Genomic DNA, 22,917 nt, shown 5'->3' with positions numbered 1-22,917 from the left:
GCTCCGCAACCCTCAAAGAGGCAGCAAGGGATCCAGGACATAGTGATGTCCCCTCCTGGGTCCCCTCGAGCGGGGATGGCAGCTTCCATAGCACCCAGGGCTGTCTGTAGTGGGTGTGTAAGTGGGATACACTTTACTCCATGGCTCCCATTCCCAACCCTTCCCCTGCCAGCCCCTGTCCACAGCCAGCTGTGCTGATTCCAGGCAGAGCTGTGGGGTCAGGATGCAGCCTAGCCAGCTAAGCCCGTACTTACTGTCGGTGCTGGGTGTCCACCCGGCTGTGCATGGAGTGTGGTTGGTGCCTTCCCTGCTGCCTGGGCTGGCCCTGGCTGCTGCTGTGGTGTCCGGGATGAGGCGGGTCCTGGTGTCCTGCCCCTGGTCTCAGGCTGTATCGAGCTTGCTGGCTGGGCAGCCTGGCGTGCCGCCGGCTGCTGCCGTGCTGCCGGCTGCCCTGCCTGCTGCTGCCTGGCTGCTGGCTGCTGTGGGTGCGTGAGGGGCTCCGGCTTCGGTGCTGGCGTGGCTGACCCGTGCGACTGAGAAGGTTTCTGTGCCTTGGGGGTCTCAGTGCCATGGTGGTGAGCAGTGGGGCGGGATGATGGGGCGTAATCAGCGGAGCTGGGGCCGTAAGGCGCGCGGGACTCAGGCTGCTGCGCCTTCTTAGGGCCGGCTGAAGGCCCATGGCCACGGGGCTCATGGCGGCCAGATTCTCGCGGGTGCTGCTTCGATGAGCGGCGTGGGGGCTCGTCGCTGGTGTGCCGGGAGGAGCCAGCATGGCGATCGTACTCCCTGTGGTGCCGGTGCTCGCGGTGCTGGGGGTAGTCGTCGTGCTGCCACAGGTCTTCATCGGGGGGCTCGTCATAATCGTGGTAGGTGTGCTTAACTGGGGGTCTCTTCTGCGAGGAAGAGTGGCCACTGTAGTGCCTGACCCTCTCTGCCCGCGCCTCCCTGGGCTTATCAAACCAGTCTGTCTCCTCCTGACCCAAATGATAGGCTTCGGAAACCAAAAACAAACCACAGTCAATCTCTCATTCGAGGCTGCGCGGGCGGAAGCCATGCAATGAAGTGGGAGGGGCAAGCAGCGGGCACACGCGCAGGGGACAGCACGTGCCAGTGGGGACGGGACGCGGCGCAGCAGGGCACCGTGCAGGACCAGCTAACACCGAACACCCAGGGCAGGGGGAGGAAGGCACGTGTCAAGCAAACTGAGGCGGTGAGAGTGTCTCTGCGTACGAGCAGACGGGCATGCTCCGGGGAAGTGCCATGCTCTGGGGTGCTCACCACGGGGAGCTGTTACCTTCGCTGTCCGAGACAACGCAATGGGCATCATCCATGCCGTAGCCCTCCTCGTGCTTGTACGAGTGACTCCTTGGCACGTCTTTGATGTGCTTTTGCACATCAGGCAACGAGTGGCTGGAGCAGAACTGGGAGCAGGGGTCCCCCACTGACTGGGGGCCCGGCCCTCCCACAGTGCGTGACCCCCCCATTGATTTCCCCATGGGGCTGACGGGGCTTTCCTCCTCCGAGGGCTGTGAGCGCATGGGCGCCCGCCCGCGGCTCTGGCTCATGCTGAGGGATGAGGGCTTGGAGCTGACTTTTTGGGAGCGCTCCATGCTCTCCCGCTCATACGACTTGCTCCGGCCACCCATCTCCCGGCTGGAGGACTTTTCCACCCCATAGCCAGAGGAGCGGGTTCTGCTGCTGGAAGAATAGACTCGCTCCTCCTCATCCACCAGATCCCGGCTGGAGACACCGTAGTACTTCTGCTGCTCATAGACATTCTTCTTCAGGCCATAGGTGATCTCATCCTGCAGCTTCTTGGCCCTGGAGGCCACATTGCTGCTGCCAATGGAGGTGGTTGTTGAGTAGGAGGCGAGGTCTGACTCCACATCTTTGGCTTCTTCAATGGGGGAAAACTTGGAGATCTTCTGCTCCATGCCCTGCTTCCTGTGCTTGCTGCGCTTGGAAGAGATGACAGCGGGTGCCAGGTTCTTGGATGAATGCTTCGGTAGTGGCGTGCCAGAGCTGTGCTTGTCCATCCGTGAGGAGTGCCGGTACTCACTGTCCCCATAGTAGTAGCTAGAGCTGGTGGAGCTCCCGGACACCCTGCCATTGCTTTCTGTGCCCCGGTAGTAGCTATTCTTCCCACGATGGTCAGGGCCATGGTGATCATAGATGTCCTCCTCAGACTCCTCCTCGGCTTTGGTGTAGCAGCAGGGACGGCCGGAGCCCTCGGCGTCCCCCAGATCACTCTTCTCTCTGCTGTGGCGGCTATCAGTGCTTGTGCCCACCGGCTCTGCTTTCTGCCCATCCACTGCTGGACTCTCCTTGGTGAGCTCGCTGATGTCTTCGATCATCACATAGTTACGGGGGATGTTCTGCTCCAGATTGGTGTAGAGGGACTCGGAAGAGTAGCTGGCTGAGGGGCCCGGTGCCGTGCTGGTTCTCTCAGCTGGCCGGGTCTCAGGTGCCTTGTACTGCTCATAGCCACCACTCGCTGGTGCAGTGCTGAAGGTGACATCAGGCACAGCAGAGGAGCTGGTGGCCGCACCGACGACCTCGTAGTTGGTGGGGATCTTCTGTTCTAGGTCAGCCAGAGAGGTCTGCCGTGGCTTCTGGTGCCCACCAGCTATGTCTGCTGGGCTTTGGTAGAGGGCAGGCTGTGCCACCGGTACAGTGGCTGCCCCAGCAAAGGCGCTTGGGGCTTGGTAGGGGTTTTGGGGCTGGAAGCCAGGCTGAGCTGGGGTGCCCAGCTCTGGGTATGCGGTGCCAGGGGCCGAGAAGCCACCAGGCGAGGTAAAGGTGGGTAGTGGAGCTGCCGGCAAGCCATCCTGCGAGGTGCTGGCTGTGGGAAACTGGGGGTGCTGCAGGCGTGGTGGTGGGAAGGCGGCGGGGCCCTGCGGGGCTGGGTATGGGTAGGCGCCATAGGAGGCGGCGGCGGCAGTGTAGTCGGGGTACTGCCCGGCAGGGCGCAGGCCGGCACTGTCGTAGGCGGCGAGGCGCAGGCTGTGCAGCTCGCTGTCCGACAGGTAGTCGCGGCGATCTCCGGGATAGCGCAGGTAGGGGTGGTCCCGTCCACCAACCCGATCCTTCAGCAGCGACTCCTTGCGCTGGGTGATGCCGAGCTCCAGGTACTTCAGCTTTGCATCGATCTCCTTCTCCTCCTCGTCCAGCTCTGCCTGCTTCTTCCTCAGCTTGGTGGCCTCGTGTTCCACCAGCCTCAGGTCGCGGTCCAGCTCCTTCAGCAGGCTGGCCTTGGTGACAGGTGCGGTGGCCTTGGGAGCCAGGCTGCTCAGGTAGAGCTGGGAGGCAGCTGGGCTTGCCAGGGGGACGTGGGGCTCCTCAGGTGGTGGGCTGGGCAGTGTCCGCTTCACCTTGCGTGCCAGCGAGCTTGACTGCAGCCCCCCCACCTGCAAAGCCAAAGGACATCTGGTCAGGGGGCAGGTGGGTGTCCTCCCCATGTCCCACCCCAAGCATTGCAGTGGTCCTCCTGTGCCCTAGGCACTGGGGTGAGGCATCCCACTGTGCACGTGTTCCCCCACGCACTGGGAAAGCGGCGTTTATGTAAAAGCACAATAAATAGGATGGAAGTAACAGGCAGGGTGCTTTCCGTAAGTAATTACCGGGGGTGGCAGCTAGCCAAGCGCTGAGCTGGCCACGTGCATACCCTCTGCTGCAAAAAATGCTTTCTGTCCATGGGCACTTGGCAGAGTAACTCAGGGGACTGCCGGTGGGTGCTGCTGCCCCAGGAATTGCCCTGGGACTTCTTGGCTGGGACTTGACTGCCCAAGGCAACCTCGGTGTGTGGGGGCAAAGGTGTGAGCAAGAACCACTACAACCCTAAATGGAGCCGTGCATGAGTCCTCAAGAGAGAAGGAGGACCCATCTAGAGCAGGGGGACAGTCCTGATGCTGCCAACCTGCAGCATCTCCTGCCTGCTGACAGGCTCATGCAGCCAATGGACCTCCAGGGCCTCCCTCCAGCCACTGGTATTGGCATGCACGTCTATGCCTGCTGGCTGCCATCAGCTGCCGTGGGGAGACAGCCTTTTGAAATATTAATTGCCACAGTGCTAATGAAAATGAAACATCCCGAGATGCCTGCTGGGGCTGTTCCCTGGGGGTAAGGTTGTTCCCTGTGGTGACCTACCTGTGAGCTGGGGAGCAGCGGGTGTTGGTAGAGGGAGAACCTATCCTTGCTGGCCTCCTCAGAGGTGGGGCTGATGGGTTTGGGGTCGGACAGGGAGCGCTGCATGGTCTTGATGGGGCGTGGCAGTGTCTGCTGGCGCTGGGCTAAGTCAGTGGTGAAGTGCTTCTGTGGGGGGACGTGGGCCTTGTTCAGCCGCTCGCTGGTGGCAAAGGAGGACTCCAAGAGGCGATGGGGGGACAAGGGGGAGACAGGTGAGTAGAGGACCTGGGGAGAGCGGGGCGGCTGGCGGGTCACCAGCTGGGAGAGGGATTCAGCTGGCAGATGGGACTGGTATCCAATTTCCAGGGGATCTGGCTTCTTCTTCTCAAACTTGCCCAGGGTCTGCTGCCGGACAGTGTGGGGGTCCAGGGGGCCTGTGCTTACTATTTGGAGGTTGGTGGAGTAGGGTGGGATGGTGGTGGGCACTGTCAGCTGGGGGACCACGACACCAGGTTGGGGAGCTGGCTCTGGTTCTGTCTGGCAGGCCAGGCTCTCACCCCGCTGCGTCTTCTCTGGGGCTGAGATGTACTTGACGATCTCCACTCGGGGGTCATGGGTGGTGATGTGAATGGAGGGTGAGACACGGAGGAGTTGGTCAGGCTCTGTCTGCACCGAGCAGTCACTGATGGTCTGGATACCCACACTGGCTGTGCGGGTTGCCCCGTCCGTTTTGCCCTCGGTGGTGGCCTCAGCGTGCCGTGAAGCCCTGGAGCGCCGGCGGCGCACAGGCTGCTCCCACTCCCCGCTGTCCTCCTCGTCCGTCTGCACGCTGCAGTCAGCGCTGCGCCGCGTCCGCCGCCGCCGTGACAGCATGTACCGCTCCTCGCCATCCTCCTCATCTGTCTGCACACTGCTGTCTGCCATCTTCCGTGCCGCAAAGGTCTCCTTCTCGTAGGCATCCCTCAGCCGTGGCATCGAGTTCCTCTTCTTGATGCCCCGACTGGGCTCCCAGGACTCCTCGACTTGAAGTGACATGTCCGAGGCTGAGCTGCTGAGTGGACGCTGTGGCATGGGGTAGCGGGGACCGGGTTGTCCCTCTGGGGGTGTCTGGCCTGGTGGGGGCCATGCCTGTCCATTGTGCGGCAGCACCCGCGGCACCTCAGCGGGGCCCTCGGGTGGGCGGGCAGTGGGCTCCACAGGGGTGGGGAAGATGGTCTTCTGCCGCTTCTGCTCCTCCAGCTGCTGCTGCAGCTGGTGCTGGAGCTGGTGGATGTGCTCGAGCTGGAGGCGCTGCTGGGCGAGCTGCTCCCGTTGCAGTGCCAGCTGCGCGTGCCGCTCCTCCTGCTGCTGCTGCAGCACCTGCTGCTTGATGCACTGCAGCTCCTGCAGCTCCCGCTGCACCAGCAGCTGCTCCTTCTCCCGGTGCCGCTGCAGCTCTGCGCGTTCCCGCTCCAGCTCCTCCTGCAGCCGCAGCTGCCGCAGCTTCTCCAGCTCCACGCGCTCCCGCTCCAGCTGCAGCACATGCTCCTGCTGCTTGCGTTGACGATCTTCTTCCCGCTCTCTCTCCTCCCGCTGAGCTCCATCCAGTGGTGGCTTGGGCGCCGGGGCCACTGGCCCACTCTCCTTGGGGGCTGCTGGTGCTGCTGGTGCCTCTGCACGGGGTGCAGCTGGTGGCAGCTCTGCTCTCTGCAAGCCACTGGCAGGTGCGGCAGGGATAGCAGGTGCTTTGGCAGCGGGAGCAGCACCCACTGCTGTCGGTGCTGTGCTGGCAACAGGCTTCCCCAGGTAGACGGGCGTCTCCATCACTGAGGCTGCTGGGGCTGGCCGGCTTGGGGCTGGGAAGCGGTAGAGGCTCTGTGCTGTAAGTGGGACACGGGGGGTGACAACTGGCAGCCTGGCTAAGCTGGCCAGTGGGACTGCTGCCACACCGCCTGGACCATAGGGTCTATATAGCCCACGCAGCATGGGCCGCAGCACCGAGGCTGGCTGGGTGGTGATGGGCAGTGTGGAGGCGATGGGGGTGTTGATGGTGGAGTAGATCATGCCGTCGGCGGCCCGCACGGTTGCAGTGGAAGGAAGCATTTGCCGGATGGTGCCCAGGCGGACACCAGGAACATTGTACTGTGCCAGATTGCTGAAGCCCTGCCGTCCCTCAGGGTAGGTGGGGTTGTACATCCCACTGGGTTTGGGGGGTACAGGGCCCTGCTGCTGAGCTGCCAGACCCCCTGTGCCCCCCTGCCCAGTGCTGGGTCCATAAGGCAGCACATCAGGGCCGTTGGCATGCCGGCCCCCGTACTGGTCCATGGAGTTGAGGGCAGCACACATGCGGCTGATCTCACGTGCCGTGGTGGCACTGTAGTGGGCCAGGCTGGACTCCTGGAAGCTGGCCAGGTCCCCCCGGTGTGAGAAACGGTAGTCAGAGTAGATGTTGGAGGCTGAGCTGTACCTCCGCATGGGGAAGGGGTGGCTCAGCATTTCTCCCGGTTGGCGGAGGTCAGAAAAAGAGCCGTACTGTAGCCCCTGGCCCAGGTAACCCCCCTCGGCAAAGCCCACACTGTAGGAATGCTTCATGGTGCTGAGGTCCACAGCAGCATCACCTGCCGGGGCAGGGAAGGGCTGGTCCCCCTTTGTGTGGTAGTAGCTCATCCCGATTTCGGACAGGTTTGTGTCTGACATGGAGGAGTAGAGACGTCCAAAGGCGCTGCCTGAGTAAAACTTCTGCTCCTCATAGAGCGCAGGTGCTGGGGCCGGCTGCTCCCGGTAAGGGAAGGTCTCTGGCAGCTCTGGCTCTCTGCTGCCATACACTGGTCCACCAGCTTTCCGACCAGGCACCACTGCTGCCTCCCCGCTTTTCTTCTCTGGCATCTTGGAGGTGGGGTTGAAAGCACCCGTGCAGCTGCCACCAAAGGGGAACTTGTAGACCATGTCACAGCAGGCCACCTGGCTCTCCGGCTTCACACCCGTGAGGTCCAGGACATTGGCTGGCACCTCCTCCTTCAGCACTTTGGTCACTGGTCCAGTCGCTGCCTCCTCCATATGCACCATCATCACCTGGGATTTCTTGCCGCCCATGGCAAGGAGAGGGCTTTGGCTCTTCAGCTCTACTGGTACTGCTCGGTACACCTCTGATCCTGGCTCTGGTGGGAAGGACTGTGGGAGGCTGCTGGCATTCTGTGCCTCACCGGTTTGTGTGAGGAGCACGTCTTTCTTCCCCATCTGGCCTGGCATACTGTACCTTGCAAGTTTGGTCTGGGGGGCTGCAGTGGGCTCGGGCTTGCCACTGCCCAGCCCACTGGCTCTGACAGTGGCTGTCTGGACACCCTGCTCCACCTGCTTCACCTGTGCCAAGCACACTGGGCTCCCGGTCCCCTGCCCAAAATCCACACGGCTCTGGAAAGGGTCTCCATAGACCACAGGTTGCTTGGACTGCGAGAGGATCATGGGAGAGGCGATGGCCAGGCCAGCAGTGCTGGCTGCTGCAATGATAGCGTGGGGCTGCTCCTGGGCATTGAGGTTGATGATCAAGGGCTGGATGGCCGTGGACTGCCGGTTGGGGATATGGTCCAGGGTCAGGCAGTACTTCCTGGCCTCGGTGGCCAAGGACGTGAGATCCATGCCTTGGTCTGTTATGATGATGGGGGCAGATTTCAATGCAGTCCGTAAGTCCACAGCATTGCTGCTTGGCACCTTGGGCCCTGGCTCCACCCGGGACGTGCCAGGGATGGAGGAGATGCGGCAGAGGGAGATGTTTTCTGCAGGGAGTGCTCCCCAGCTGTACAGCCCTGTGATGCCATCAGCGGCTGAAGTCATAGCAGGTGCTTTCTGGGCATGGTCCTTCACTGGCTGTGCCCTGATATAGGTACCTGTTGGCTGCTCTGGCTCCGGTGTCTGGGTATAACCATGTGTCAGCAGCTGCCGGCTTGGCCTGGTTGGGGATGAAGTGGGAGATGTCAAGGCGCCAGAGCTGACTGGCTTGGTTTGGCTGGCTGCATCGGCCGCCAGTGTGATCACCATGAAGGGGGAGTCCTGTGAGGAGGCCTGCCGGGTCAGGCGTGGCGAGCCCGCCTGGTGTGGCGTCTGCGTCCCCTGCGCCACCATGGGGGAAGAGGTGTCTGGGCCAGCAGCAGTAGGACCCTCATAGGAGAGGACTGGACTCTGTGTCTGCGTGGAAAACTCTGCTGTGGCTTTTGTGGTGCGGGTGGGACTCTGTGTAGGTGAGGTGGGTGAGAGCGGAGGGCTGGAGCTCTTGAAGAAGGTGTATGTCTTGGGCAGTGTGGGCTTGCTATCACTCGCGGCTGGGATCTTCTCCCTGGCTGTCTGCACGCTGATCTCCACTGTCCTGGTTCTGGTGGTGTCCTCGGTCTGTGAGCCATAGCTGACAGTGCTCTTTGATGGAGTGTAGCTTCTCCCAGCTATGGATGGGGCCTCTGGACTTGGTGAGCTGTAGCTCTGCAGCACAATCCCAGGGCTGCCTGCTGCGGTTGTCACAGTGCTGGTGCCTTTGCTGTAAGCATAAGGAGTGGTGGTAGCCTTGGATACTGGGCTGGGAGCTGCCACAGCACTCTGGAGCTTGGCTAGGTCTTGTCCCTCTTTTGCAAAATGCTGAGTGACCCGGACATCAGGAATAGCCTTGCCGGTGCTGCTGTCGGAGCTGGCAAAGGAGACAGGAGCAGAGAGCTGTGTGGGGCTTGTGCCAGGGGTGAGTGGGCCGCCATTCTGCTTCAGCAGGTCAGCGTAGGCGCTCTCGGCATTGAGGAAGCGCTTCTCCTGGTACCCCTCCTCTTGTCCCTTCACCTTCTCACCCTGCTTGAAAGCCAGGTCAAAGGAAGAGGACTGGTGCATCCTGGAGATGCTCTGTGAGGTTTGCAGGATCTCCTCGTACACTGCTCCTGCCTTCGGCAGGGCACTGGGATAGTCGGGCTGGGAGGGGTGCGTGAGGCTGCTGTCGTAGCGGTATTCCTCACCATATTGGTAGTCAAAGCCGTTCTGGTCCTCGGTACTGCGGTAGCCAACCTGCTGGTAGGTAGTGCTGGAGGAAAAGGCAGGCTGGGCCTGCTGGATCTGCTGCTTCTGCATCATCTCTGCCTTCCTCATCATCTCCTCATAGGCTTCCTCGGCGCTTTTCAGGGGCTTGCTGATGGGCTGGCTGGCAGCACTCTCCACCTTCTCTGTCGGAGAGTACAGTGACATGAAAGTGGGCAGGTTGTATTCGCTGCCAGACTTGTACAGCTTGGAGGCCACAGCATCAAAGCTCTCTGCTTCTGAGTCAATGGAAGGTGAGTACTCGGAGCAGGAGGAGCGGTGCAGCTCCTCCATCTCTGCTGCCTGTCGCAGCTCCTCTGTGGGGGAGGCATCCTCGATGGGCGAGAGATTGCTGGGGGGGGTTTTGGAGCGCTCCCTCCTCCGCTGGGCCCTCAGCTCCTCCTTGTCACGCTTGGTCTTGCGTGCTGTGCTCCGGATGCGCTGCTGCTCCACCTCCCGCATCTTCTCTTGTTCCCGCAGGAGCTCCTCTTCCTCCCGCATCTCCTCCTCCTCAGATGAATCCTCAATGGTGGGCAGCAAGGGGCCATGTGAGCGATGTCGAGCCTTCCTCTGCTGCTTCACTTCCTCCAGCCGCTGCCGGCGGCTGGGGCTGCTGTCGCTGTCCTCCTCCAGCGAGGAGATGGAGGTGGGCGAGGTGCCTGAGGTGTAGCTGGGCGTTGTGGCTGGCAGGGTGGAGGAGTACTCGCCCCGTGAGCGCTCCTCAGGGGAGCCTGTCAGACTCTCCATCTCCAGCTCAGGCTCCCGGTCCACACTGGTATCTGGCTCCTGGCCAATCTCCATCTCCCGGCCGTAGCCAGTTGTGCTGTTCAGCTCGATGGTCTTGAATCGCCGCAGCCCACCCTGGGCCGTGCTCAAGTCATCACCCTCCACTGCCTCCACCTCCTTGCTATCCTCTGTGTACATGCTGCTGGCTCCATGTGGCAGGCGCCGCTTGGCTGATGCTGGCTCTTTGCCCTTCTCTGCCTCTGTCTTCTGCCCAGCTTTGGGGATGCTGTACTTGGTGCGTCCATAGCCTTCCTCCTCCTCCTCCTCGAGGTTGTCCTCCTCAGCACTCATCTCCAGGATCTGTCTCCGCATGAACTCCTCATCGGTCACCTCTGCCTCCTGGCCCTTGGTCCGGGGGGGCACTGGGGAGAAGCCCCCCTCACTGCTGTCCTCCACATAATCATGCCGCAGCTTGCTGCCAAACTCATCTGAGGACTCTGCACTCTCCCGACGCTCCCGCTGGTTGTCCCACTCCTCATCCTCCTCCAGGATATCCTCCAGCTCCTCATCTGAGTCAAAGGCTTCAGGAGTGATGGAGAGGTACCGTGGCCGCTGCTGCTGCCGCTGGTCATCCTGTGGCTCTGTGCGGCTCTTGCCGCGCTCAGGGGACTCTGTCGGTGCCCCCCCGCCTTCCAGGAGAGGCCGCATGCTGCTCTCCAGCTTGGTGAGCTCGGAGGGGCTGGGGGGGCTCTGCCCAGCCAGCCCAGTGCTGCTCAGCTTCTCCTCTTCCTGCTGCACCAGGCCGGTGATCTCGCTCTGTGAACTGGAGATGCCGTCGGAGGAGTAGCCGGTGTCGCTGAGGCTCTGGGGGCTGCGGGACAGGTCCGGGGGGTAAGGCTTGCTGCTGTCCTGCAGGCAAAGGAGAACACAGTGTCAGATCTAGGCAGCTCCAGAACTGCTGCTTCTACTTCCCTCCCAACCGTTTCCCAAGGAGCACACAGAAAGTCTGGGCACCACTGGGAGCCAGCCCTGCGTCCCCCAGTTCAGTGGCACATCCGCAACTTGTCTGTGCTAATAAAGGCAGGTGGGAGGATGTGCTGCAAGCAGGGGATGGCACAGCAAATGGCCCCAGGCATAAAGATACTGGGGTACTAATAAATGTGTTTGAAAAACTGGGTCCCCAGCCCCCAAGGCACACTTCAGAAGCAGAGCTGGCCCCAGGATCCTTGCTAGGTGGCAGTAGAAGTAAAGAGCCTCCTTTAAGTGGCTTGACGATTAGGTAGTGTGGGGGTCAAGTCTCTGAGCCATGGGGACTGTGCCATCACACCCAGCCCCAGTGCTACTGGCAGAACCTGTCACCCTGCCAGCACAGAGGCACTTGATTTTGGGGGCACAAGGAGCCTCTTCTCTGGGGGCTGCACAGCAGTGAGGGAGGCAGCCATTCCCTCCCAGCTGGTGAGGACATGGTGGAAGGTGCTCCCCATGGGGGGCTTTGCTGGCTGCTGCTGGGATGGTTGCTTGTGGGGAAACACCATCCCAAGGCAGCCAAATGTTTCCCCAAATTGTTTTGAATTTTAGAAAAGGTAGGATGAAGAGCTTGAAAAACACCCACTGCTGCAACATGGAATGCTGGAAAAGGAGTTTTCCATTTGACAACAAATCCCAACTGCCCTTATATTATTTTAAAAGAAATCCAAAGGCCAGACATGACCTGAACAATTGCATTTTGCCCAAATTTCTGTAATCCTAATAAAAAGATGGCAAATACCAGTGTGCTGCCATGGAGCCTGTGAAGGTCCTTCCCCATTTGTGGGCACAAATACTGATAGAGGCACAGTTCAGCACCACGCCAGCCTGGGGCTGGGTGTGGTGTCAGCCTGGGGCAGGGTGTGTGCCCAGAGATGCTCGGAGCTGGATGCTCCCTAAGAGCTCACCTCCTGCTCCTTGGCCCGCGGTGCCTCGGGGAGCGCCTGGCTCTCCTTGCTCTCCGCCTCTGGTTTGGGGGTCATGCTCTTTCCCCTTGGAGCGATGCTCTCAGGAGCTCTGGAAGGTTCCAGGGCAGCTTTGGGCAGGGGCTTTTCCTCTGCTGGCACCGGGGGCTTCTTTTCTGCTGGCGCTGGGGGCTTCTTCTCTGCTGGGGCTGGGCTCGGGGTCTTGCTCTGCTCAGCAGCCCGGAGGCTCCTGGCGGGTGAGGGTTGCTGCTCAGAGGGTGCCACTGGCTCGGCAGGCACGGGTGCCGGCGTGGGCGCTCTCTGCTGGCTGGCGGTGGGAGGCTGGTGCCGCGGGGAGCCGGCGGATGGTGCCTTTGGGGTCGGCAGTGGCATCGGGGCAGGGTCGCCGAGGCTGCCTTCGAGCAGCCGCTGAGTTTGGCAGTTCAAGCACAGCCATTCGTTCTTCTGCAAGAGAATGGAAGGAAGAGTCCTGTTTAAATTCTGGGAGCTTGATCCCAGTAGGGGTCTCCCGGAGTAGCTCGGCGGATGTGACACCTGGCAATGGTTCGGAGGACTCGGCCCACCCAAACCAAATAACCAGCTATGGAGGGGCAGGCAGCATCATAGCCATACCCTGCAAACCATCCACATCCAGCTTCAACTCATCCCTATCCTTGTCCAGAACCCAGAGATGTCCAGCCAGAGGTACCATGGCTGTGACACAGAGATTGCACACCCTCCCCCACAATCCCACAGCATCACCAACTCTTTCATTCTTCAGCCTTGTGATATTTCAGTTTTAAGCAAAATTAAATAATCAAAGGCAGATTACTACTGTAGCTTAACACTTCTCAGCTCCATACAGCTCCTCTCTTAACTCCGATTTGGGTTTTTTAGATGCAATAAATGTTTAATAGCATAATCGTAACACTTACGGATCTTTTTTTTTTCTAGGTTAACAAAAATAGTGGGTACACAAGTACGCCAGAATTTCCCAAAGACATTACCCAAAGTACATGCTGTGGAGGATAAGAACAAGACAATCTTGTCTAGTGAAATTCTCAGCAAGAGCTGTCGTTTTATGGCCTGGAAAAAGCAGAGGCAAGCAGGGCTGTGAGTGGCAGAGAGCCTGCAGGGCTAAGGCAGGGGCTCTGATCAGAAGCACTTTCCTCCCCTGGGTTGCCCAAGGGCTATTTTTACCCACCCAGGAATGTCCAGGAATAGTGGCCTGACATTTCCTTCCCTTTAGATGTTTCAAATGCTTCTGCATCTTAAATATTTTCAGTTTTGCTGCTAAAAGCACAATGTGCTCCAGGTTCTTTTTCAAGACTTCTCCTTTGCTGATCCATGGCTCCCAAAGCTCAGGTTGGCCAACCTCAAGGGGTGGCTGGGCCTGAGGAGCTGTCATGCTGTCAGAGAGGTGGTCTTGGTCTTCAGCTGGACCAGCCTGGGGCCATGGCTGTGAGCCAGCCGTGTCCCCTGGGGCCCCAGAGGTGATGGTCTGCCTGGAGAAAATGAGGTTCATCAAAAGGACATTGAGGAAAAAGCCTCAGGTTGTGCTAGTGGGGGGGGTTTAGATTGAATATTAGGAAAAATTTCTTCACTGAAAGGGTTGTCAAGCACTGGAACAGGCTTGCCCACTGCTGCCCAGGTAAGCAGTGGAGTCACCATCCCCAAATGGATTTAAAAGATGTGTAGATGTGGTGCTTAGGGACAGAGTTTAGTGGTGGGCTTGGCAGTGCTGGGATAACAGTTGGACTCCATGATCTTAAGGGTCTTTTCCAACCTGAAAAATTCCCTGATTCTAATCTATGACTCTAAATCCCATACCCATGGGGCAGCAGCACTGTGATAGCTTTGTCATCTGCATCCCAGGAGTCTCCAAGTTATGATGAGATGCTGGAGATGCCTTGCAGCTGGTGGTGGCCAGGAGCAGCAGGGCTTTCTCACTTCTTCATTCCTGCAGCAATCCAGCCCAGGAGCAGCCATCCAGCCCTGTGCTCTCCAGGGAGCAGAGGGGCAGGCGGGCTGCTCCTGCAGGAAAAGGGCAGGTGTAAAACATCCTCCCACACCCAGCACCCTGCAGCAGCCCCTGCTCTTCACACAAACATCTTAAGAATACATTAGGGCTTTGGAGGGCCATTAAAAAAATCCCTTTTAGCACAGTAATATTTAATTACTGCTTAATCAAAGAGAAAGTCTAATTAAGGGGCAAATGCAGCCTATTGTATCTTAATGATTGCATTTGTCTTCTTTTATTTCAGAACCGTTCTCGTGCCTCTGAATCAGATCTGCTCGCCCCACTCCGCTGTGTAATTATTCCAGACTGCAGAAGGAAATGTGAATGTGTGACACAAATTGAAACCATGCCTCATGGAAATACGCCACCTTTCATTTTTCGTTCAGGAATCCCATTTTTCCGTGCCAGAGCTCCCTCCTTGATGCAGGCAGTGAGATGAGGGCATGATGCACAGGGGATGGGTGGGATGTGCTCAGCTCAGCTCCTGCCCATACCTGTCTGCCACACCATCACTAGCTCCCAGCATGGTTCTGAAGGAGCTGGAGGAGATCAGTTTGCCTTGAACTGTCCAGACTGCCTCACTCAGATCCTTTACACCCTCCCTCAATGGGGCATTGTATATCCTCATGACGTTGCAACCTGACAGACTTGGGTGACAGGGGAGCTCTGCGTATGTGATGGACACAACTGCTTTTGCCCTTCCAGGGAAATATTCAAGCCCAGAAAGATCATGGAAGGCCAACACTGGCCACCAGGTACCAAGTGCAGATGATGGGTGCCAATCAGGTCCCATTCAAGGAGCCCATGGAGGGGCAGGTGTCACTGCTGGTGTGATGTCATCAACATGAGGCTTAGGGCTCCTCCACAACCAGACGAGCACAGTACTAATCTATTCCATGGGGATGTCCATCTCTGGAAGTGTTCATGATCATGCTGGATGGGGCTTTGAGCAACCTGGTCTAGTGGAAGGTGACCCTGCCAACGGCAGAGGCATTGGAATGAGATGAAGGTCCCTTCCAAACCAAACTGTTCTATGATTCTAAGATCTGACGTCTCTGCAGGTTGGTCTGAGGCTCCTCCCTGAGGTTCCTCCCAGCTGTAGCTCTGCAGCCATTCCTTTTGGCAGCTGCCCCAGTTTGAGCAGCTCACCCTGCCATCCTGCTCTTGCAGATGTGACAACTTGACTCTTCATGGGACCGCACTGGGAAGTGGATAAGGGAACAATCTCTGTTAAAAATAGCTCTGCCAAAAAGATTGTTGAGCTCCACTCTGAAATGCCCCTCATCTTTCAAAGCAGGCAGGATGGCCTGGGTACAGCAGGAAGGCAGGAACCAAGGAAGGGCAGGAAGAGAGGGTCCTTGGGCTTTGCCAGCTGAGAGAGATGCCAGCCAAGCCCCAGAGACACTCAAATTGAGAGACTGGCATATGCTGAGCTTGCATTTTCTCTTACTGGCTTTTCCTTCAGCACCTCTGGGGTCTTACTGTCAAAGAGACCCTGATGGCAGTCCTGTACCCTGTGCTTCAATCTGAACCCCTCTGGAAAATCACTGCGAGGTTATGGCAGAAAAGTAGAGAAGGGATTACTGAATTTTTCCTGAGCTATGTGAGAGCACCATCCCTGTCACAGCCAGTGCCACGTGGAGCTGTTTGTGAGCACAGACCATGCTGCAGCAGCCAGCGCAGCATTTGCCATCACAGCTTGCACTGGCTGCAGTGCACACTCCAACAGAAGCAGCTGTGAGCTGCCCAGCTCCCACATGCACATGAGGGACAGAGAAATCCTGCCCATGGCAGCGGTGGGAAGGTGGAAGCAAGCAAAGCTGCTCGTGCCAGTGAGAATGCCTCCCATTCATTCTGAGCTCTTGGTTCCATCTTTTAGAGATTTCTGCAGCCCAATCAACCCCAGCACTGACACCTGTCAGGTGTCTGTGGGCTAAATCCCAGGGGGTCTGTGAGGATGCTGAAGCTGTGGCACCTCCCAGCCTTGTGGCAGTGCCCCATGCTCTGTTGGTAGCTCTGCTGGGGACAGGATCCGTCCCTCTTCCACAGCATTATCAGCTTGGCATTGTTCATCCCACAGCACCTCTGCTCCCTCTCAGAGGGACTGGCTCTGAAGCAGCTTCCTCCTCCCTATAACCTGGCCTCAGGCATTTCCCAGATAATATGGCCAAGGGGATTAAGCTGCCCCTAAGAAAAATGCAAACATCGGAGGAGTGGCTGCCTTGCTAACAGCTTGTAAATCCCCATTGAGATTAACCGGATCCCACAAAGATAATAATAATTAGGCTGTATTTAGTGCTTTACATGTCCAAACCTTTGTCAGGATGCCCAGGAAGCCAGGGTGCCCCTCGTTGGGGTGGAAAGTGGGTAAGGAGCTTATGACAAAGGCACAGCAGCTTCTGTCTGAGTCTTCACACTTAAAGATGCTGGAAACCTTGGCCCCGATCAGGATGGGGATGGGGCCTTGCTTGTCACTGAGGTTTGCTGCCTTAGAACTGCTGTGGTGGTGGGCATGGGGGGGTTTAACCATGTGGGGCACAGGTTATGGGGAGCTGGAGCTGATGAAGGCTGTGGCATGCAGAGAAGATGGGCAACACTGCTGGGATGCAGAGCGGGCTCCAGGCAGAGGAAAGCATCAATAATTAAGAAGAGGGATGAAACCGAAGTGCACCTGAGATGCCATGTGAAATGAAGAGGCTCTGGCATGGCAGGGCACACTGGAACACAGCTAGCCAGAGGCAGCAGGGGGGTGAGGATGCTGGGGCTGACCAGCCCAGCTGGGTATCAGCTTACAGCCTTTGAGGGTCACTACTCTGTTCCTCGGGCTCCCTTCTTTCCTTGCCTCCAAAAAACTGGGATTTGCAGAAGAGTCACAGAAAAAGTGGGTTTCTGGAGAGACAATCAGTGCTGGTGGGGTCACAAGAGGCAGGAGAGAGCTCTGGGTGCAGGGCATGAGGGACTGAGGGAAGGCAGCTTCGTTTAAGACATTGTATCTACGCAGGAATGACCATGCCAATTTTCATGCCAGCGGCATCCAAGGATGCCAGATTTGGCCACAATTCCTGCTGGCTGTGCTGAAGGGGCAGCAAGTGCTGTGCCCATGGCTGCCCATGCTCCCTCCAGGGGGTTGAGCCAGGGTGGGGAAGGGGGGGGGAGGGCAGCAATGAGGGCTGCAGGGATGGGGGTGCACTCAGCCTCCCCAGAGCTCCAGAGCTGGCTGGCAGGTGGCCACAGCCGTGCTCGCCAAACTCCACCGGGTCTTACCCTGCAATTGTTTTAATTTACTAATAGGCGGCAACAAAACTGTAATTAACTAAAATAGAAGTCTTCCTGCATAATTCTGGTCAATGTTACCACTTGGCAAGTTAATTAAATGCTGAATTCCCCCAGTGCTGCTGGGTTTTTTTAATGATGGAGCCAGAGAGCTTCAGCATCACAGTTAAACATGAATCCTCTCTTCCGTGACTTGGAGGTCTGAGAGGCTTGGTGGGAACCAGTGGTGGCAGAAGCTTCCCAGCTTCCCCCGTTAACTGCTGGTTACCAGTCCCACCATCCCCATCAGCCCCTAGGACCCTTGGCTCAACCTCTCCAGTGCCTGGAAGATGCTCAGCCATGGTCTTTATCCCCATGCCAACCATTCTCCACAATCTCACCCCCCTGGGACTCTGCCCAGTTACTTATGCTCTATAGCATTATTTTCCACAATCAAAACAGTATCTATTAAAATACTGGGACAAAAATCTGTACAAAATAAGATAAGCAGCATGAGGTACAAGTATCTTGCAAGCCAGATCTATCTCCCAGCATTAAATGCAGTGAATCTCACCAGAATATTTCATTTATTTGCTGACAAGTACTGTGCAGGGCTCATCGCTGTGACAGATGGATGCCTGGAAAATATGGAAAACACTTCTGGTATCTGAATCAAGATCCAAATTAACAAGAACCTCATAAAACCACTTCCCAAGCCATTTTCTCAGGAAGCAGGCTAGCAGGAAAACTCCCTTTAGGAGGGCTCTTGACAACCAGACACCTTCAATATACCCTCCCACAGCAGAAATGGGGGCATCTCACTGTGTGATCCCAGTTCCCTAACATTCTGCATCCTTGTGCTAAGAACACTACAGCTCTGTCTGTGCTGTGCATGGTTTTTAGCAGTGTTAAAGGAAAGGGACTAAGTCATGCTTGACCACTGTCTGCCAGGGCTGTTTCAGACCCACCTCAGGCCATGCCAGGGGTCTGGCTGGCAGGTTCCCCACCTTCTAAGTGCTCCTGTGTTCTTTCCTCTGTCGGCTCTCTTGGCCAGAAGCCTCCCCAGGCAATCCTGGTGTTCACTCATTTCAGATGCCAATGCCCAAGCACAGGCTGATGCTCACTCCCCCTTTGATTCTGCCTGTTATCCCAGCTGAACTACCCAGAGCCTCTCCAAATCCCCTCTCCACCCCTCTGCCAAGCACTTTTGACTGAGCTGCCAGTTTTGGGATGCAGGGTGGGGGCCAGTGTGTGCTGACCAGTGTCAAAGGCTCTTCTCTGGGATTCCTGATTACAGAGGGGAGGATGCACAACAAAATCTGACCAGAGCACGTTTACTAAGGGTGCTCTGAACAATCATGTGCCAGACAACCACAGGCCTGGTTTTACCTCCGCCCCAGCCCTTATCTCTCCTAGGAGGCTGAGGCAGTGATGGGATTTGAAACGAGGGCAAGGAAACAAAACCTGCGCAGTGACGGCAGAAGCACCAGAGATCAGGAGGAGAGATGGAACACACGCAGGAGGTGCTTGTGGGATCTGCATCTGTGGTGGGAACAGATCAGAGGGAATTCAGGTGCCCCAGTACCAGGAAGGGACTGAGATCCAGGGAAATTGGGGGCAGCATGCAGACGGGGCATCCGTGGGGAGAGCATAGGGTTGTATGTCCCACACCACCACTGATAACCATCTCCAGGACACAGGACAGGGCAGAAAGTGTGGGGCACTTTATTACCCTGATTATGCCTTTTTTGCTCTAAAACTGATGCCTGGAACAGCTGACCTGGAACAGAGACTAAACAAAGCAAAAGGAATAAAATAGGTATTTATTGAAAAGATACACCTTGGGCAATGCAAGAGCCTGGCTGGGGCTACACCCAAATCAAATCCAAGGTGGATTCTGGTCATGAGTTTTACACTTTTAGAAGTTTTGGTTCACCTACACACTGGGGTTAATTATCCAATCACAGCTTTAGTCCATGAAGTCCTAACCTCCCTTTGTTGTTTATGCTTTTTGGGTAACAGTTGTTCTTGATTCTCTAGTTGGGAAGGGACTGCCTTGTCCAGCTGCCCTGTGAAGAGAACTTACCAACACCTAACATGAAGTTTCAGACTTACATAGCAAGCAGCAGAGAATTTGAAAAATATAAAAGCTAAACCCCAAGCATCAAAACCACCTCAAAATCCCACTCAAGCTAGACAGAGAATTGTCTGCATGTGTGCTTGCTAACTGCAGTGCTGCTTCTGAAGCTTACCATGTGTGTAGATACATATATATGTATATATAATCTGCAAACAAAAAAGGAGGACTAAATGGAGCTCCCAAACAGTGGTCAGCAGAGCAGGTCATGTGTCTCTGAAGTCCAGCAGCCACACACTGATGCCTGCCAGGCTGGGGGAGCAAGTGGAGCTCCCCACACATCCTTCCCCCTGACTGGCTCCTTCCCCCAAAGAGTGGAATGCCATTATTCCCAGCATAACACCATGGGCTCCCAAGTGCATCTGCAGGGAAAGGTGGAGAGGGGACTGCACACACCTCGGGCAGCTGAGTCTCCTCAGCTGTCAACTGCTGCACACTAATTGATTTCATTACCATCAACTGGGTAAGTTTTAGTGCAACCCCGGGCTTGCAGATCAGCTCCCCTGAAAGCTACCACAGTTATTTCAATCCCTTGCTATATATAGCATTTGACTAAGCCACCCAGTGATGTGTTTTCCAGCAACAGACTATTCTTATCTGTTCCTGTGGCCTGTCTCAGGCTGACAGAGCTGATGGTCCCTCCCCATCTCTATTTTAAATGCGTGTGATATATTGATGGCCTTCACACTGCAACAATGTGATTCAAAGCAGCACAGGATAATGAGCTTGCCCGGATGAGCTCTGCTTCACAGGGCTTGTTTTCTGCCTTCCATCTGCTCCACTTCATCCCTTCTCTGTGCTGGGACCTCTCTCAAGTGGAAAATAGACACAGAAAGAGAGGATGGAAGAAGCTGCACATGATGGCTGAGCACTTGTCAGTGTGTTGGAAGGAAAGGGAAGGGCATGGGCAGAGGCATTTCCCAGCCCCATGACAGCTGCAGGGAAGACAGTGTGTTACACCAGTGGCCCCTCCCCAAATCTACCCAGAGGGGACCTGGAGCAGGAGCAGGGTGTCAGCTCCACAATCCATCTCCTTTATTAGTGCCATGGAAAGGGGAAGGCAAGTAGAGATGGGCAGCCAGACATCAGCCAGGTGCCAAGGTGGCCATAGCAGTCCTGTTCCTTGTCTCTCCCTTCCCCTTGCACATCTCATCCCAGGGATTATGCTCCCTGCTCCTTGCTGCAGTAGGGATGAACTGTCTCTCCACGGCAGAGCCCGAGGGTCAGCAGAGCAGCTCCCATGGGGCCCACAGCCTCCCACCCTGCAGCTCAATGCTCCACATAGCCAGTGGAGGATTATTCCAGCTGAAAGCCTTTGACTGATGAGTAATAGCAACGCTACCCTGTGCTCGCCTTCGAGGAATAGCTGTGCTCTTGCCAAGTCCAGCTTATTGCACTGCAGCACCGACGGCCGGGCTGGGGAACGCCACTACGCCGAGGGGAAAGCGTCACAAGCCTCGGCTGCCCTTGGAGAGCTGCACATGGGGCTGTCACCACCATGATCAGCCTGCACCACCTGCAGCTCCTTGGCCAACTGCAAACCGCACTGGCTGTGACCTTCCAGCACATCCCATCCTGAGCAGTACCTCCTGTGGCAAAGTGTAGGCAGAATCATAGAATTATGGAATTGTTTAGGTTGGAAAAGAGCTCTAGGATTGAGTTGAACTGTTATCCCAGCACTTCCAAGGTCACCACTGTCTTGGTTTGAAAGACAGGTGTTTGTTAAGGAAGGCAGGAGCCTTTCTTGAAATGGAAAATGTAAACACTTGCCTTCCAAATTATTATAATTTTGAAATTAAGGAGCTCTTAGGTAAAGATACGGTAATAGGAATAACAGTTCTTTATTAGGAAAATTAAAATAAAATAACACTAATACAAAAAAAACAAAACACTGACAGTCAGAATGCAACCTGACAGTCTGTTGTTCAGGGTGGTGGTAGCAGTCTGATTAAATGGTGGCTACAGTCTTTTTGGAGTGACAGATGTGTTGAAGCAATGATTTTGGAGAAGGGTATAGTTTTCTTCTGTAGGTCTAGTGGTGATGAAGATGGCCTTGGTCTTTCTCTGGGAATCCAGTAGAAAAAGGCTGCCTTAGTATTCTAAATTTTAGATTTTATCTAGGTAGGAATTGCTTGGCTCCTCCCCCTGGGTGGAGCATGTCTTTTAAAACCCTCCAAGGGTGGGGATTCTACTGCTTCATTGGGAAGCCTGTTTCAGTGCTTGACAGACTTCCTGCAAGGACATTTTTCCTAACATCCAATCTAAACCTCCCCTGGCACAACTTGAGACTGTTTCCATTATCCTACCACTTGTTACTTGGGAAAAGAGACAAACTCCCTCTTGGCTACAATGTCCTTTTGGGTAATTAAAGAAAGTTGAAGGTTCCCTCTGAGCCTCTTTTCTCCAGGCTGAGCCCTCCCCTGCTCCCTGTGCTGTTTCTCAAAGGACTTTGCTGCAGACCCTTCCTCTGAACCACTGCCTGCTGCAGTAAATGGATGGACTTTTTGGGGTGCTGACCTGTGGACAGGTCCCAGCAAGGGTCCTTCCCAAATCTGGCTTGACAGAAGCTGAAGAAAATGCCACCAACTTTTCCATGTTATCAGGAACTACGGTGTTAGTCAAGCTCAGACTACTTTTTGATACTCTTATTTCACTGTTGGACCCCAAAAATTCTACTCCACAAAACTGGGAAAACAGCTCACCTTGACTGACCCAAATGCCAAGAGGCCAACTGGATAACCTGTTTGGGACATCTGGCTGAATAAAGCCCTGGCTCTGGCATCCAGCTGAAGCCCCCACAGCCAGCAGCTCCCACCCTGGAAGCATCTCACCACCTGCATCCCTGTGCGGCCATAGCCATGAGCCAGCCTCCGCCCTGCTCATCCCTGCCCATCTTCCATCCCCTCCAAAACTAGGGCAGCTGCTGCAGCAGGAAGCACCTTCTGTATTTTTGGAGCTTTAAAAAAAAAAAAAAAAAAGAAAAGAAAAAAAAATCCTTTTTGAATGGCAAGAATGTTTCTAAGTCAAAGGACTTAAACTATTTTGCAATCAAGGAAGCCTATTTCCAAACCAGCCAAAGGCGAGAGCCTGGGTGCTGTGTGGGCTGTGTGAAGGGGCTGCTAAAAAAGGGTGCACAGCTGTCCAAAATTTGGAAAGTGGTGCTTTTGCAGAATATATATAGACATCCCTCCCCACTCAACATATTTCCTTCCAGTTCATTAGATTAAAAAAAAAAAAACAGCAGGATATTGAGGAGAGAGCACTTTGATGCTTTTGGCTTGTCTAAAAGCCATGGGACCAATTCCCAGGGCTGTAGGTGAACATCCATTGCCCTGGGAATGAGCTGCTGAGCAGCAGTGTCACTCTATGCTCCTGCACTAACACAGACATCTAGCAATAAAACAGCTGCCTTTGGGAATGGGAAGCAGAGGTGCCACCACCCAGCAGGGCAGTGGTGGTAGAGATAAACAGGAGTGGGTTTCCCTGGAGATAGTGAGGAGACATGGAGGCCAACCCCCAATCTCCTCCAATGTGCCATTCTCTTTGTTACTATCAGCCACTCCCATCTGCATCCGGTCCCCCCTCAGCACTTTGGTCCAAATTTCACATTTCACCCTTGAGTTCCCACAGTTGCGACCACTGGGTAGCAGCTTTGACACTCATTTATCTCTGTTGTTATTTCCAATCTGGACATGCTCCTGTTT

The 22,917-nt window shown here is 56.1% G+C and overlaps 1 protein-coding gene across 1 annotated transcript in view; it reads right to left on the bottom strand.

The window, feature by feature from the left end:
- The window catches only part of BSN (bassoon presynaptic cytomatrix protein), an 86,864-nt gene that overhangs the window by 690 nt on the left and 63,257 nt on the right, over positions 1-22,917 (bottom strand). The window contains exons 5-8 of the mRNA XM_062500615.1: positions 11,808-12,269; positions 4,147-10,782; positions 1,295-3,407; positions 255-991 (exon numbers count right to left, since the gene is read on the bottom strand). Coding sequence (XP_062356599.1) covers positions 255-991; positions 1,295-3,407; positions 4,147-10,782; positions 11,808-12,269 — 9,948 coding nt within the window. The remainder of the gene's footprint in view (positions 1-254; positions 992-1,294; positions 3,408-4,146; positions 10,783-11,807; positions 12,270-22,917) is intronic.

Source organism: Cinclus cinclus, chromosome 12 (genome assembly GCF_963662255.1).
Source record: "Cinclus cinclus chromosome 12, bCinCin1.1, whole genome shotgun sequence".
Classification (NCBI taxonomy): domain Eukaryota; kingdom Metazoa; phylum Chordata; class Aves; order Passeriformes; family Cinclidae; genus Cinclus; species Cinclus cinclus.
The sequence above is the reverse complement of the archived record's forward strand: the minus strand, read 5'-3'. Positions and strand labels throughout refer to the sequence as shown.